Source organism: Ursus maritimus, unplaced genomic scaffold (genome assembly GCF_017311325.1).
Source record: "Ursus maritimus isolate PB19 unplaced genomic scaffold, ASM1731132v1 scaffold_14, whole genome shotgun sequence".
In the NCBI taxonomy this organism is placed as follows: Eukaryota; Metazoa; Chordata; class Mammalia; order Carnivora; family Ursidae; genus Ursus; species Ursus maritimus.
In genome coordinates this window covers 18,683,408-18,701,220 of record NW_024423786.1, presented here as the reverse complement: position 1 = coordinate 18,701,220, position 17,813 = coordinate 18,683,408, and the positions used below count along the sequence as shown (strand labels likewise).

Sequence of the window (17,813 nt, the reverse complement as noted above, 5' to 3'; positions counted from 1 at the left end):
GCAGCTAGAGATGAGGCCACACAGAGCCAGCGGGAACACCTGTCAGGCTTTGGGAATGCAAACAAACAGTCTTGACGGTTATGACCTTGGCCCTGTCTTCCAGCCCACACCCGCCATGTTCCCTTGTCTTCTCCATTCCTACGCTAATGAGCCTGCTGGGCCTGCGGTGTGATGTCAGCACTCTCCTTCAATGCTTAAAACATAAAACAGATTTTAGGTCACATCAAATGAGACAACTTTTTCAGGGTGAACAAAGTGCCTTCAAATTCAGATGCAGTACTTGGGCAGTGGTCTGCAGTGCCACGGACTTGGGTTTTTGGTTAGAGAAATACAGACGCAGCTTCACGTGCAGGAAGCTGACTCACCTGGAGTTCGGGCCTTGCAATCAGTAAGGAAAAGTTCTTGTTTTCTTCACTGGTTAGGAGAGCCACAGCCTCTTCACGGTTCTGTACCTCTATCCCATTAATCTTAAACAAACAAAACCCAAAAACATAGTGAGGCAGTGGTGGAGGGGTGGACAAGAGCGTAATGAGATCATACAAAATCCTTCTCTCCTGTTCCAGACCTATGTGTGTCACGCAGTCAGAGAACTTCCATGTAGCTTGCAAAGAATGCTCATTTGCAGAAGGAAAGGCCTTGCTCAGACTGGTCTATCAGTCAGCCGTGACGGGTGTACAAGGCAACTAATGTGGAAACTATGTGAACATAAGTGGCTGAGACTCCAGAAGGCAGACTGAGAAAAATCACCATGTTGTGAAGAGGGAACATCTGAGCAATTTAATCAGACATAATAGGCAGGAACATAAAGGGAATATACTAAAGCATTATTATAGACACTTTCAGATAATAGGGGAGAAAAAGCAGCAGCAGGTCTCCTGTGACCATTATGGAAGTTGAGGGCAAACAAGGAAACGGCATTATATGTGGTGTTCTGTGTGCCCAGCTGTTTGTCACTTGAACTTCGTTAGGCAGGACAGAAGTCTAGTGGGAGGGACTCTCACAATTGGTCTTGGAGGGATGATTGCTCCCGGGCACACAGGACTGGTCTCCCCGAGCAGGAAGGGGACCCCTTCCATGCCTCTCCTTAGGCCAGTGAACCAAGAGGCAACAAAGGGGGTGACTCTACTGGTCGGGGTGACTGAACCCAGTGACCAGCGGAGGCAGGTGGGGCCAGGGCCAGAACCCAGGACTTCTGTGCCCCGTAGTAAAAGCTAAAGGAAAGTGACAGCATCCCCAAATGCAGGCCCACAGATGAGTCAGCGCATTAGGAATGAAGATTTGGGTTTCTCCACCAGCCAGCGGTCCTTAAGCAGCAAGGCTGGGGTTGAAATCTGGGGGGATGTAGACTGAGCCGTGGGAACAAGGGAAGACAAATGACTCACGGTGAGGTATGTCATGGCAGAGACCATCACAGGGGATAGGAGCGAGAGGAGGTAGAAGCTAAGCCTTGTGGGACACAATGGACCAAACAATCCTCTCCATTTCTCTGACATTCAAGAAGATTGTAGCTGAAACAAGCCGTTTCATTTTGACTCCAAAGAGCAACAGAGCTTCAGGTAAAGAAACTATCCTTAGAAGCCCTTCTAGGGTATGGTTAAATGTCAAGTTATGAAATTTAAAAGGCTTCTCCATCAATTTTACTAAATTTGCCAAGGATGTTCCTATTTTAAGGACAAGACCAAACTTGACACTCGTGGTCTAAAATTACTCCTTCAGAGCAATCTAAAATGGGACTTATTCTGGTTCACAAGGTGCAGACTATTGGTTTGACTTGGGCCCGCGGAGCTGTGCCCTTCAAAGAGAGTGAAAAGAAATGAGGTGCGTCTTCTGTAAGGTGCTGGGGCAGCTCTGTCCAGTTGTCCTTGGCCTCACCACTCCCTGGTGCGTGTTATTTTGCAGGGTTTTTGCTTTCCTCATTAACCTCGGCTTCACTATACATCTGACTTGGTGATCCTTGTTCCTTAACATCTTCTGCATTTTCAACCCTAAAGCTATTATCATCAACCATAAAAGGTGCTCTTCAGTGATAGGCAGGGGACGAGGCCTCTGGTCGAAAGCTGACCTACCTGGATAATGCGGTCTCCTTCTCGGATGCGCCCATCCTTGGCCGCGATGCTGTTAGGGTCGATCTGAAACACACACGGACAGGTCAGCTCGGAGTGGGTAACTAAGACACAGGTGAAAATAACCATCAGCACTTCTCGAAAGCTAATACGCAGTCCTGCTTGTCCCTACGTTTTTGTTTTGCACAGAAATAAAGACGACTTGGTGTCATGCAAGGAGAGACAAACATGGATTGATCTATTTCCAAGCCTTTTCCTGGGGGTGCTCTTGGATCCCTGCTTGGGCACCCTGTGACACGGCAGCGTGCGCAGACACTACCGACCTAAGGGGAAGGAGAGGCACAGCTGCCTCTCACCGTAGTCACAGAAATGAAAAGGCAAGTGTGTCGCAGAGCAGGGTACACCGCGCCCTTGGCTGGGCTCAAGAGCAACCACACCTTCTTTTACTAACTGCTTCCATTTTGGAAAATAACTTTAAAAATGAAATATAATGGAGACAGGTGGGATTAAGTATGGGAAAGATCCCCCCAAATGCAGTAACGGTGGACCATCTTAAGCTTGGTGCATAAAGTACATCCAAAGGAGTAATTACTAAGCCTAGTAAACACATCCCTTGGCTCGTCCCACAGAGAGAGGTTTTATTTCCTGACAAAGCCGAGTCTCTGTGCTTGCAGAGATGGGAGTCTAAAGTATCCATACTGAAATCAGTGGCTTTGCGTTGTCTTCTCTAAGAAGATCCAGATAGCCTCCATCTGTACTTTGCAGATGCATTTAACTTACATGAATTCAACGATCTACACATTCAACCAAAAGGAAAAAGAAAGAGATAAAGAAATACTTTAAAAAGTGTAAATGATTCCGTCTACCATCCCATTCAATGAACATGAGAAGGGAAATGGGAATCTGCTGTCCCCTCGGGGTTGAACACACAAAACCATGTAAACGGCTCCATTTTATGGCCGATTTGCAGGCTTCTCAAGGGTAATTTCGCCTTGTATGCTGACATTTGAACTTAACCCCCACGTAAAGCTGTAACTCTGTGGACTGTGTGATGAAGGGGAGAAAGACATCTGTGTCTTTCCAAAGACTTCTCAATGAGCCAGAGTTAAGGCTGGTTAACAGAATAGGAAAACAACAACAACAACAAAAAACCCAAAAAACCAAAAACCTCCTCTGGTCTTGAGATGATAGTTACAGACACTCAGCCTTCATACCTCACTTATATAAATCCCAATGTCATCTTCATCATCTGTCCGGTAGCACACGGTGAGGCCCAGCTTGTCCTGGCTGTTCATTCTGTAGAGATCCACTTCCTAGACAAAGAAAAGGCATTTCCGGTGAGCCTCCAGCAGGCAGGGAGAGCTGGGAGGGGTCAAAAGCTTTAAAAATATTTGGTTTCAATGATGAACTGGATTTCTTTGTATTTGATTGTGTAGAGTGGTTAACCGACTAAACAAAAAGTGATTATGGACACAGGATCAATGCCCACGGCATTTCTGACCTTTCAGTCAATATAAAGTCATTTTGAAAATAGTTATTTCATTGATCCCCCCAAAGAAAAATTACCTATATTTCACTCAGTGTCAAGACTTCTGGGGTAGGGCTTTTAAAAAGCATTCTTTCGATGTCTGCCACAAACGAGAATATTTCCATACCCCAAACCATCCAGCCATTTCAGAACAAATGTTTCCAATGTGTTCCGTTAGATTATTTCACGTTGCGTTCCCTTAATATTCACAGTAATAGAACTTGCAAACAGATTACACATAAATTGATCCAAGAAAGGAGGGTAACGTGATAGCGCGCAATTAATGCTTTCCACAACAGCTGTGATATTTACAGTCGAGAAATTAGTTTCAGCCGCTATTACTGCAAATTAAATAAGATAAAAGCAAAGTGAGCCCAAATGCGAGACACATGAGCACAGGGAACGCCACTGTATTTGCCAATTAGTCTGCACTTCAGAATGAAGTCAGAACTTTGAAAATTGTTGGAGCCTTGGGAGGAAGTTCTGGGTTTTCTGAAAGTATCAACGAGCCAAGTGGCCCTCTCCGCCACACTGCCAGCTGTCCCTGCAAGATTCTGCAGCACTAAGGCGAGGCCCATTTGAAGGGCTGCCTGAGAAGAAGGTCTCCAGCAGGTCTCTCGGTCTGGTTTTTACCGTTGACTGCTCACCAACCAGGAGGGTGGAGGTGCTGAGAGAATGGGTCTCTGAAACCACAGTCTCTGGGGACCACTTCCTCTCCCCATACTATTCTTGGGAGGGTGATAAGGATGCAGTTGTCTTTGTGGGGAAGCTCAAAGCAGTTATGTCAAAGCAGATACTTCCTGAACCCTCCCCTGTGAAAGGCAGGGTCCCAACAACACCATGGACACTTTCAAGGTAGAAGAATAGCAGGTGCAAATGTCCTGAGCCAGTAATGCCAAAGCCCTGTGTGCAAGGAAGAGAGAGGTGGGCTGAGCACGCTCAGGCATGAGGCCAGACCAGGTTTGGAGAATCCCACAGGCCAGCATGAGGAGCTGGGATCTCACTTCACCGTTGTGGGAACCCATGAACAAGTTCTCAGCAAGGACTGCCCTGATCTGATGGACTCTTTTCTGCAGTCTTTCTGGCTGATATATGGAATGTAATGTGGTGGTGAAGGGTTGGGCTCTGAAGACAGGCAGACCTGTGTTCAGATCCCAAATCGACCTTTTCTGAGCACCTCCATCACAGGCCAGTGGCTGTATCTAAGCCTGTCTCCATCCTGCTGCTCAGGCTGGGTGAAGACTCCATGAGGTCAGGCACACAGAGCTCTTCAGCACAGTGCTCGGCCCAGGGGAAGTTAACAGGAAATGGCAGTGTAATTATTACTGCAGGTATGTTTACTCGCCTGAACTCTCAGAACTTGCTTATAGCAGAGTGGCTATATTTCACGTGCCCCTCCCCCCAATAAGATAACTTTATTTTCCGAACATTGATATGTTAATTAATTCACTGACTTCCTAATTATAGCTTTAGCAATATGGCAAATTTTCATTAAGCAAAATCCCATTAATTTCTGATACTTCAGTTGAGTTGGATAGAAATTTCTTTCCTCACGTTTTGAGAACTAAACTAAGCACAGTAATGGAGAACGCATGCGTTTGAGGGTCACATTTAACTATAAGGGCCGATTCTTTCCAAATACTTTGGAGTAACCAATTTGCATACCTCACATATATTATTGGTCACACATTCTCCTCAACACATGCCCACATCTCTGTCTCAGGTTACACTTCCTTGGGTCTGGCTAAAACGAAAGACTCTCTCCGTGTTGGCCCTTCGCACCGTTAGTGTGAATCAGGAATTTCATGCTTGTTTTTTGGGTCCAACTGCACAACTGTAGCCAAACGCTGCCACCGAGCCCTGTGCTATCTGGCGGATGCCAGAGGGTTCGGGAACAGGTCCGTGAGCAACCAAAGCAGAGAGAGAGAGAACAGGAAAGGTTGTAGGAAGAAAAATGAGGAAGACAATAAATGTGATTTTTCCTTTTAACAGAAGCACAAATGGTGATATGAATTGGAGCTTTTTCTGAATAACTGGCCGCCAAGGTGAGTATCAAAGCATAAAAGATATCACAGTTCCACTGGGCTTTATTCCAGTGCTCAAAGTGAGCTTCCACGTGTGGTTGTGAGGAGGAAGTGCAGAAATGGAGGGGAGGGTTTAGAAACTACTATCGCATTTGGATGTTGTCATAATATCCAAGAACAAGATGAGCAAGCTTGGCTTACTGACCAAAGGGTGCATTGTTCGGGTACTCTCGACTCAAGCAGCAAGCTGGATATGGGGCGAGCTATACAGAGTCCCACACGGTAGAACCACTTACTGGTCAGTGACACAATGAAACTTAAACCGGTCAACCTGGTTGGTCCTCATGGTTTATCAGTATAGACAGTCTGAGAAACACAACTCTGTGCTACACATGTAGAATTGACGGCTCCATTTGAGAACCCAGCGAAGTGAAAAGTCTGGAAATCATGTCTTGGAAAAGAACAGCATAATGTACTAGGGTTATTCAAGTCGGAAAAAGGAAGGCTCATAAGGAATGGGACAGCTGAAGGTCTGCTATATAAAAAGGACTACATTTATTTGGCTTAGTTTCCCAAATGTAGGGAGTCTGCTGTCTTAAGTTGTTGAGTAAATGATTTCAATAAAAACCTAACTTGAAAAGCATTTCTACTCTATTTTTTGGTCAGGATTTTGACTGACAGATATTTGGAGACCGAGGAAGCTATAAATGTGGACATCAGTTCATGCTGCGATTGGTGGATGTTTTTTCTTGTACTTTTCTGAATCTGCCAGTTCCTTTCAACAAATCTTTTATAACCAGGCAGGAAACTTTCTTTGAACAAAATGCCAGGCTAGAAAGGAATACATCCTACAGTGTTTATTGCTTTAAAATAGTTTCACCTGAATCCCTGATACCTGAATCATGGATAATCCCTTACGCTCTCCTTAAACACATTTCCTATGTTGCCATTGACCCCGTATGTGATTAGCAAATAAAAGATTTCCAATACACACTGTTGGAAATGACACACATACATGATGGTCAAACATTCCCACATTTGCGCATGGGAGACAAGAGGTTTTCATTACCAGATCTATTCCCAGTTAGCGATACTCTGAGAAGGCGGTGCTCCCTTCCTACAGCAGAAAAGATTTAGCCAACATTGCATTTAGCCTTTAAATCCCATTGCAAATCCTCCCAGGACAGACTGTCATGGCGACTGTCCCATTCTCACTGGTCAGAGTTGACTTAAATACGGCAAAAGCTGAATTCCGTCCTTGACGTGGATGAGAAGCTGGCTCTGGCCTCACACAGGCGTCTGTGCAAACACACACACACACACACACAAACATGACAGGGCAGAGCCCAAGAGGAGCCGGCTCTCATCTGAAACACTTGCCCTGAGTATGTGAAAGCTTTCTCTTCCACCCCCTGTACCGGTTGGCTGTGAAGCAAACTTTAGGACTTGATTTGATTTTTAGAACAGATTCAAGAATGGGCATGTAACTCTAGTTTAGGGGGTAGTCCTCTGGGAATAGCTTTCTATCTTAGAAATGGTCTGGTTTTAAAAAGGTTGAGTGGTATGGGCTAGACAAATGCTGATATTACATTTCCAGTAGCAGTAAAGGAAAGGGTACTCTGAAGTTTACTCCAGGTATGTTCTGGACATTGATATTAGCCAGGATGGCTTGGGCTATGACTTCTTCCTGTGTTACCTGGGTCTTCTGAGGAATGCTAAAGGAAGACTGGAAAGTCACATTTAGAAGGCAGGTGCTATAACATAGCTATGGTCACTCGGTTTCCAAGGGATGGTTCAACATCACAAAGAGCCTGGTTGCTCATAGTTAAGCAGAGTTAAGCAAGCTATGCTTGAAAGGCTTTCAGAAGCTCTTGAAAGACAACACTGTAAGAACTGCTACTGTCTTGGCTGTCTATAAATCTGATTTTTACCTGGGTGGCTCATCCAGGTTATAATTAAAGCCATAGGAGGGGAATAAGGAGTTTTGAAGTTAAAAATAAAAAAAGGTCTAGCCTGATGGAGTGTGCACAGTAGGTGGCTCAAAACTGAATGAATGAACTTAAGAGTCCAAGGCAGAGGGGCGCCTGGGTGGCACAGCGGTTAAGCCTCTGCCTTCGGCTCAGGGCGTGATCCCGGCGTTACGGGATCGAGCCCCACATCAGGCTCCTCCGCTACGAGCCTGCTTCTTCCTCTCCCACTCCCCCTGCTTGTGTTCCCTCTCTCGCTGGCTGTCTCTATCTCTGTCAAATAAATAAAATCTTAAAAAAAAAAAAAAGAGTCCAAGGCAGAAAAAAAAAATCCACATGAACAACACCCCTGGCTGTGCCACGAACAAGGTGATCTTGGGAAGGTCACTTCACTTCTCTGAACTGTCTCGGCTATTCTAGAATTTCCTAACCAGATATGATCTTTGGGGCTTAGCAGACCATTCTCCAAACTCTCTGGGTGGCTCATACATTCTCAACATCGTATTCTGCCTCTAAGCTAAACACAGAGCCTTACGCAACTGAGCACATCACTGAAAGCTTAGAGGTTATCAATACATATCTGTCTGTGATGATGGAGATAAGATTTCAAAGAAGACCATTAATCAAACTGGTATGAATAATGTATTAGCATTATCTGGATTACAGCTCCCCACCACTGGTGTCCTGTTGCTTACTGGTCTAGATGGACTGTGGGATAAAAATGAACTGCTAAGCCTGACATTTCAGATGAAATTGAAACGATAGCCCAATTAAGAGAATTAATGGGGCCATTCCACCTGGGTGATTCAAGCTTTCTGTTTTAACGTCAGCCACTTTAATCAGAGGGGATCCCAAAGACTGATTTCAACAGCTTATCCCACACCAGGAAGACGGGTCACTGAAGCATAACTCTACCTTATCAGTTCAGAACTGCTGTGCATATTTCTTTAAATTATCTCCACCCTTTCTGTATCTATGCATGGCGCGGGCTATGTGCAACACAGAGGTGTCTCTGAAGAGGCTGCACTTCCCTTCAAGAACCTTCCTTTGAGAAAGGGTAATAAGGCATTTATTCCTTCACTCAACAAATGTTTATGGGGTGCCCACCATGTGCCAAGCCCTATCTAGGCACGAGGAGTGTAACCACGAATGAATTGGGCAAGAGCCTAGCTCTCACGGAAATTGTATTTTAGTGGGGGAGCCAGGGAAATGGCACTGTGGGGGTAGGAATGCTCTAGACAGAGTGGCTGGGAAGCTTCTCTGGAGGTGACATGTGGACAAAAGACGGAGCAGGACAGGGCCACGCTAGGATCTGGGCAAGTGCTCTGTGGGCTGAGAGCAGAGCAGGTGGGAAGGTCCTGGTGTGCAGATGGTAGTACGAAGAATGGGCAAGTGCCGACTGTACTGAGAATGGGGTGAGGAGGCCGACTCAGTGAGGGCAGGGCCGGTCAGGGAAGGTTTCCTGAAGAAGCCCTTGAGCTGTGCCTTAAAGGCTAAAGACAAATGTACAGATTGGCTGGGGCATCCTGTCTCATCTCCAGGACAATGCCAATTCCCTAGTGACCTACTTAGGTTACTTGATGAAAGCAGGTTCGGAGGTCATTTTGGTCTCCCTGTTGAAACTATGGCTTTTCTTTCTTTTCTCACCTCAAAATGACATCATCAGAACACAACACATAGGTAAGGGTAGCTTCACAGCCTGGAGGGGGGGCTACTGATGAATCAACTGGGAAATTAACACAACAGATTAAGGAAAAAGCCTTCTTCAGACGTCTATTTTCCTTGTTAATTGCCTACAGGAAGATCTGGAGCAGGTGTTCAGTACCTGAAAATTTATGGGTAATTATGTGGCTGCTCAACCCTTGGGTATACTTGGGTATAATCCTTTCAGCTTTACGCAGTTTCACAATAACAGGGATTTGACACTTACCTAAATGTGATCATTTTGTGTGCTTTAAAAGACGGAACATCTGTTTTTCTCTGTGCATTTGCTTCCATAATATCCCAACACACTCATCTATTTTCCTCCTATATAATATCTGCGGAACTAGTTATTTTTCAAAAGGTGTGGGATGTTGATCACATTCAACCCAGATGATGAGTGGTGTGTTGAGACTGACCCCTAACTCAAAATACGCCTGCTCTTTTTGTACTCTAACCACAAAGTGAATGGAACACAGCAGAGACCGAGTGTGGACTGTTCTAAGGAATCTGGTGAGAAGCATGGATGACAGGTACATGCCACCTTCCCTAAAAACTGGGTCTGCTTTAGGAAACTCCATTCTTGGCAACGAGGTTTGTTTATTAGCATTCTGGAACTGACCAGACTACTGTCCGAGGATGTGCCTATGAAACGGGACAGTAGTGGAAGTACACTGTTCTCTCTACAGAAGATTCCCTCCCGCTAAGCGGCCACACTGAGCTTCACCACCGGACTTAGGATGGGCCTCTTATCCCAAACCACCAGGTTCACTTTATGAGAGGTGCTTACTTCACAGAAATAACCTGGTGACATCTCGGCTGCTAAGGACAAAGTCCAGAGTGTGAAGGCAACCTTCCTGCCTGGCGTGGACCCATAAGCATATCTTGGCTTTCTTAGGAGATGACAAGCTCCTGTCTAACAATCCTAACGGCTCAGGAACTGCAAGGGGCGTGAACTCCTGAAGGGCAAGCAGGGTGGTGACTTCCTGATTTTGCATTTCTAGCACCAGTGTCGTCAGTATAACAGATGCCCAGTGAAAGCAGGCACGTCGGGAGGAAAATCATCACGGATGTCAAGTCTCATGGCATCAAAGATCTAATTTAAAACACCCAGCTGATTTTCTAAATACTTGGGTTGTTTGTCTCTGCTGTTCACTCATGAAAAGAAAGAAGTCTATGCTGAAAGGAACGCACAGCCAAAGCCTTGCTGATCTGACCCACGACAAGAGCCAGTGGAAGCCTGGACTTCTTTACCTCTAGGTTGGGCCCCTCCGACTTGAATGTGCACCTGGGGATCTTGTGAAATGCAGATTCTGCCTCGGCAGGTCTGAGGGCCAAGAGTCTGCATCTCCTGCCACCTCCCAGGTGACGCCGTGCTGGTCCAGCACACTGTGAGAAACAGACTCTAGGGAACTGCTGTAGGGTGGCTTCTGCCGAAAGCAAGATGCTCTCAGGTAGTTCGCACTGAGGAAGCTTCCCTGCGGAAGGCCGACTCAGCCTGGGCTAGCCGCGACCCTTCTTTAACACCAGCGGAGCTCCTGAGAAAGAGAGCAGGGGCTGGGGCGGGTCGGCCTGGCTCCCAGCCCTCAGCAGGTGCCACGGATGAGGAGCGAGGGGTTGGGTAACCCTGCCTGGTGCCCACTGTGTGGCACCTTGTATTCGTGGGCAGTTGAAGCTGTCTGAGACTGACTGACTGAGGCGGTCATAGAGCATTGCCTTTGCAATAAATTCACCTTAGCTGACATGAGTTGCGTTGGGTTAAAGCAAAACAGAAAACAAACAGTGGTTCTGGTGGTATTCAGATAAAACAAAAATATTGTAAGGCAGGATGGGCCAAATGGGGCAGACACCGTGGGAACTCTGTGACCTTCCAGAGAGCATCTCAAGCTCTTTCAGACACGAGCATTTCTCCAGGAAGAAACCATAGGTTCCATCAGGTTCTGCAAGGTGTTAGATACTAAAAGAGATCACTAGTATAGAGTCAAGTTTAACTTAGTGTCCGTGACTTACCAAGTCTACACAATACAGCCAACCCTTGAACAACATGGGTTTTAACCACATGCGTCCACTTACATGTGGATTGTTTTCGATAAATACAATACGGTACTGTCAATGTATTTTCTCTTATTTTCTTTTCTCTAGCTTACCCGACTGTGAGAATACGGTATGCGTTAATTACCTGTTCGTGTTATCGGTAAGGTTTTTGGTCAACGGTAGGCTAGTAGTTAAATTTTTGGAGAGTTAAAAGTTAGACGTGGATTTTTGACTGCGCAGGGGGTCAGCACTCCTAATCCCTGTGTTGTTCAGAGTTCAGTTAGACTCTGTCAATCTAGCTCCTGAGATATTTAACAGCTTTCGAAAGACTTCTACTTTGTCACAGTTACACTGATCATCAAAAAGCGTGTTGTCCTATAAAGATTGTTAAATAGCCCTTCTTCTTGTAAAGCACTATTCCAGAGAACTCTAGACCCAGAAAATGCTAAGAGGTACTTGGCCAAAGAGAAGGTGTTAGATCAAAAAAAAAATATGTTGGGGCGCCTGGGTAGCGCAGTCGTTAAAGCGTCTGCCTTCGGCTCAGGGCGTGATCCCGGCGTTCCGGGATCGAGTCCCACATCGGGCTCCTCCGCTATGAGCCTGCTTCTTCCTCTCCCACTCCCCCTGCTGTGTTCCCTCTCTCGCTGGCTGTCTCTCTGTCACATAAATTAATAAAACCTTTAAAAAAAAATATGTTGGGGTAATCCTGTCTACTGTGTCTGCTCCCCTTCTCCAGGGCATTTACCGTGCTCTTTAACACATCCGGGACTGCGAAGTCCTCTGGGATGAAATTCTGTTCACTGTGCTTCCCTCGGACATTCTCAAACACAGTTAATGTGGAACCCCATTTGCACACACTGCGTGTAACACGCTCAGAACGAGTGTCCTGGGGGAGGCACTGGCTGCTTCGCGAACTAGCCCTGAAGCTGGGGAGGTGGGAAATTGTCAATGACAGGCAGAGCCGCTGGTTTTCTGAAAGGCACAAGGCAACATTTCACACAGCCATCCATCAGTGGGCGGCAAGAACTGTGGCCTGTGGAGGACGGCGTGCAGAACAGAAGCAGTTCTGGGTCAGAATGACCGCCATCCCAGTTCAGACCATAGGCATTTAGCAGGAAATTTAAATTTTTCAAACAATGTCCCTGAGTCCGTCATGACTCTATGGACAAGTACACTGATTGGTCCCCAGGAGGCTTTAGGGGAGCAGCCAGTGAAGGTGGTGTTTGAACACGGTGACGGATCTGTGTCCTCTCTTCTGGCACAAAAACCCTCGGTAAGCGTAAAGGAGAGCTCGAGGATCACGACCGTCTTCCACTCATCTGCTACCCCAGTCCCTGCCCCAGAACTTGACTGCCACGTAGCAACCCATCGGCCTCACGCGTGTTGGCGGGGCAGCCCAGACTGCACAGTGCGGCCAGACGGCTGGATAAAACAGTATTGGATTTTTCCTCGCTGGCCTTCTGACGGAGCCGCAGGGTTACCCTTGACATCAGGAATCTTTCTAAAAGGTACCTGATTACCCTAGTCGGTAAAGTCAGCTTTGAAAAAATGCTCTTGTATTTTTTGGAAACACTCTGAAATATAGCAACCAGTGTTTGCCCAGAAGTATAAGTAAGTACATCTTGAAAGGTGACTTTTCTCTATTTTCTCTCTCTCTTATTAAAAGACAAATGAAAGCTGGAACTGTAAACTGATGTTCTCTAGGGGAGGTGGGTCGGGGGCGTGAAACAGGTGAAGGGGATGAAAAGTACACTTCTCTCGATGAGCACTGAGAAACCTACAGGACTGTTGAGTCACTCTACTGTACGACTGAAACTAACGTAGCGCTGTATGTTAGTTATGCTTGAATAACTAACGCTTAGAGGCCACCCCTGGAGGCCAGTGGGACCTTAAACATCATCTAGAATCACATCCGAGTCATATTTGGCCTCAAATAACTTAAGGAGAGTTTTGGATTTGCTAATTTTTTCAAGCTCAATGTTAGAAAACGTTGGGCAAACCCTTTTGTGTTGGTGCGGGCAAGCACCCACCCTAATGACTTATCCACCTGCTCTTGCCTTTGAGTAAAAGTGGCGATGACTTCAAGAGGAGAAAGGCGGGGAAGCTCAGTGTAGTTATGAGAATATATGGAGTTTAGAGCCTGATAAGAGGAGATAACATGAGTTCAAAGAAAGATGAGAAGTTGATGGAAAAAGTAGAAACCACAGATATCGACATAAAGACATGAGTAGAAAGTAGATGAAATGAACCAGTGGAGAAAAAAGCAGAAAATAAGGGGGGAGGAAAGCAGTTCTACCTAATGAATTTGTAATATAGTAGAAAATGAAATAAACTGTGTAACAAAAAGAAAAAAAAAAGATGCACGACAGGACTCGCTACCCTACCTTTTACATAATTTTGATTTAAAAAAACTCCTACATTTCTGCTTTGGGATCAGACTGTTACATTCTATTCTGAAAGGGGGGGGTGGGGAAGAAAAGCCGAATTATGCCTTTAAATGGCATGACTGAAAGTGGTTCTTTTGAAAGAAATCCGCTCACAGTGGCTCTTTCATTAAACCCATAAACTACATCTATGCTCACAGAGACCTTGTTCGTCTTAGTAATGACTCCTAAAGTGAGACAGGGATGTTCTTACCTCCAACTCCAGCTCCTCCCTGTCCATTTCCTGATGCATGCCTCCAATGTAGTCATTGGGGTCATAGTACTCGTGGGCCGAGGGATGCCTGAAAACAGAAGAAAGACCTTTATGGCCTGCTTGTGCCTGAAAGTCGCTGCTTTCATCCTCCCAACCTTGCCGGCCCCCCAGTTCTCAGGGCCGGAGCACTGCCTTAGCCCGCTTCTCCCTGGCTTCTCAGCGGTGTCGGGACCTCCCCTAACACTTCCATCCTCTACGCCGAAGTCTGTCCCGCTGGAAGAAGAAGCTGCTCCCAGGGACCATCCTCTCGCCAACTAGTCATGTGAGTCAACAGGACTCATTTCTCACTCAGTCCCTAGGGAGCAGACACAGTCCTTGTTCCTGCTTATTGCTTCACTGTTAGATTTGCTCTTTGGGGAGAAAAAGGCTGGACTTCAGGCAACACTCAAGGATATGTGCTGGCCTCTGAGTCCGGTCCAAAGGGCTGGGCCTGAAACAACGAGGCTACCATCTAGGACAGTGTCTTTCCAAACTTCTGTGATGGTTCCACCACAAGGAACAGGTTTGATATGAAAACCAAGTAAGCACATACGTGTATATAATGAAGGTACTGGATACACGCACATGGATATAAGCAGACATGCATACACACCCGCTACTCAGAGAACGGAAGCCTGAGTCTCCTAGGACAACATATGTAAAACCCTGTTTCCAGAAGCCACAGCCTCTTTGGAACCTCTAGGAGCAGAGGCAGTGGGAATCGTAACAGGCTGGGTCAGCAGCTCTGAGAGGTGCCAGACGGGGGTGGAAAGCTTCAGCCTGATTGTTGACTGGGGACTCAAAGCATCTTGTTCCAAAGGTCAGCATAGCAATCAATGGGCTCTGGTCTTCCCTCCCAGGCACGTAGTTTTGAAACACCAGATCAGACAGAAATGGTCAAACAAGGGCTGGCTTTCAATTTTCTGGACCTTTCAGGTAAATAACCTGCCAGCACTTAAGGGGCTTTTAGTACTGAGGAGGCCACTGGAAGGCCTGGGCTTTCGAGCATCAAGTTAACACTCCCCTTTCCATCCCGATGCGCGCTCTTCGCTCTGCTCTGACCTTGTAGCCAGAACCTGGAGAGGCCTGACCTCTGGACTCCACTGACATTTCTCAAGTTGCCCTTTGGGGGTAAGTCATGTCATGTTAACTAGACTTAAGAGGAAATGAAGGGTTTGGCTTCTAAAAGGCCCATCACTGTGACAGCTCAACATCTGAGAGGCGGGAGTTGCCGTAAAAGCCTCATCAACACCGAGAGGCAGCTTTGCTCTATAAAATCACAGAACGGGTTTGAATGACTGTGGTCAGTGAATCGGGCGATGCTTTCATAGGATCAACTGGGCCGCCACAGAGTGGTCATGTGGCTAAGAGCTGGGAGTCGAGGTGAGACAGACCCGTCTTTCAGTCCTGCTGCCCACTTAAGCTGAGGAGAACGGGCACATATGCACTTCCTCGCTGCACATAAGGAGCCGCCTTTGCACGCGGCCGTGCACGCCGAGCATGGAGGTCAGAGAGGGGACCCCCTCTTTCCCCTTCCGTACTGTCAGCTGCAGCGGCAATTATTAGGCCTGGGGAATTAGCCCTGGGTTCCCACGACGGCTAGCAGGTAACACCACGGGATGAAAGGCAAGCCTCTGTCTGGAATCCCGTGCAACCCCGGGAAACGCGTGCTCCCTCCAGCTACTGAGTGACTAACAGAAACCCACCAGGGAGCACTGAGAGCTTTGTCCTGGAAGAGCTAAAACGCCCTTGGAAATAAAGCATCAAGTCAATGATCAGAAAGAGGTGCAAGGGGCGCCTGGGTGGCACAGCGGTTAAGCATCTGCCTTGGGCTCAGGGCGTGATCCCAGCGTTATGGGATCGAGCCCCACATCAGGCTCCTCCACTAGGAGCCTGCTTCTTCCTCTCCCACTCCCCCTGCTTGTGTTCCCTCTCTCACTGGCTGTCTCTATCTCTGTCGAATAAATAAATAAAATCTTAAAAAAAAAAAAAAAAAAAAAGAAAGAGGCGCAAGACAGGAAGAGCCGGGAGTGACTCCCACGTCACCTAGCGAGGCTGGGGTGGGGACGTGGACATCGTGTCCTCACACAGGCACAACCACGTGCTGTCAGCTATGGTAACGCGGACGTCTTCTCAGCCAGTGGTCGATCTTAGAAAATTTCTCACCCTTCATTTTCCCCCTAGATATAATCAATGATTGCTGCTCCCTCTTTAGTGCTTACCATATGTCACGCTGAGAACTTCCCGCACGTTACTCCCCTAACCCGACACTCTTACACACTCGGTGCTACGATTACTCTTCCTGTATTAAAATGGGGGTAAAGTAAGTTGCCCCAGCTGCCCGGCTAGTTATCAGTTTGAGCATCAGGCTCGTCTGCCTTGAAGGCGCTGAGCTCCTGCCTCTCTCTGGCAGGAAGCAAGGTAAGAGGAGAGCCACGTGTAAGGTAATTCGTGTGGGGTGTGGGATCACAGCTGTTACTTAATCGGTAAATGCGGTACTTATATGAGGCACGTGTGGGCTTATTAACACGGATCCAGGCTGGAAACGAGACCCAAGAAAGCGGGATGCACACCCTTCAGGGCTCTCTTTACACTCCCAACTTACTTTGTTGTCTATTTAGGAGAACCGTCAGCATTCCCTCTAGTTATAACACAAAACCTTCACATTGTCATTTGCGGTGATTAAATTTTATTCTGAAATAACTTTTACAACACTTGTAAGTAATTTTGTTCTTAGAATATAATTTGAATAACTCCGCTCCAGGGTTATAATAAAGTAATTAATATGTCAGAGCGGTTTTGAGCAGGACTCAATGGATTGCCTCTATAAACAATAAAGTTAAACACAGGCAACTTGGAGGAAAATTATAAGACCCACTAATGTTCTTCACCACATGGAAGGGAAGAAAACAACTGCACTGGACTTCTTTACCATGCTTAACACACTAGTGCCGCAAGATCGTGAGACTTACTCCTCTGGCAGGAGATAGGGATCCAGCACAGGCGGGGTGGGAGAGGACATCTTGGTGAGCGCCATGATGTGCTCGAAGGTGATGTCAGTTTGGGTTCCCGTGTCCACCAGCTGCGACTCTGATGGAGGCGTGAACATTTTGGTCCGAGGCGTTCTCCTCAACACCTGTACCACAATGGGCTCTTTGGCGGTCTTGAAAGCTTCCACAGCCTGGTCATGAGTCGCTCTGGATAAGTCTTTACCGTTGACCTGTGGAAAAACATTTAAGGTGAGAGAGGATTAGAGTCAAGCAGAAGCTAGAAAGATTGTTCTCCTGTGTAAGCAAGCTAAAAGGAAGAACTGGATGGTGTCAGAGAATTCCAGTTCTCTCTGTTTTAGGTTTCCTAAGGAGTGCCTCGTGGGATGAGAGTGAGTTTGGAGGAATACAGATCTGACATTAAATGATAAATCTCACAGTGGGGAAGTCCTGGCTTCCTACCGGTATGTCTTTAACATAGTTTCATCACCTGCTAATCTTGCCTGTGAGAGAAAAGAGCAGCCTCTGGGCTCAGAGCCTTTTTCAGGCTATAACAGCTAACTAGAAATTAATTACATTGTTATGTTTTAATGGGGTGTATTATGTCAGGTGACATTAGCTTTCCTTTTATGGAAGTGATATGAAGTTTCCTTCTTAAATAAATTGCTTTGCTTTTTTTTTTTTAAAGTCAATCAAATACATTAAGTAAATGATAGTCTGGGTCGTAGGTGGATACGGCAGAGATCAAGGGGGTCCACGAATGGCTGGCATTCTGGCCGACGTGTGGTAAACAGTCGCTAGCTTAATTGCTGACTGTTTCCCACTGTGTACAG

General features: G+C 46.6%; 1 protein-coding gene across 1 annotated transcript in view; it reads right to left on the bottom strand.

Moving 5' to 3' along the window:
* PDZRN3 (PDZ domain containing ring finger 3) overlaps positions 1–17,813 on the bottom strand; it is a 237,068-nt gene that overhangs the window by 5,838 nt on the left and 213,417 nt on the right. The window contains exons 4-8 of the mRNA XM_040628541.1: positions 16,966–17,213; positions 13,955–14,042; positions 3,278–3,376; positions 2,067–2,129; positions 366–467 (exon numbers count right to left, since the gene is read on the bottom strand). Of these exons, the coding sequence (XP_040484475.1) occupies positions 366–467; positions 2,067–2,129; positions 3,278–3,376; positions 13,955–14,042; positions 16,966–17,213 (600 nt within the window). The remainder of the gene's footprint in view (positions 1–365; positions 468–2,066; positions 2,130–3,277; positions 3,377–13,954; positions 14,043–16,965; positions 17,214–17,813) is intronic.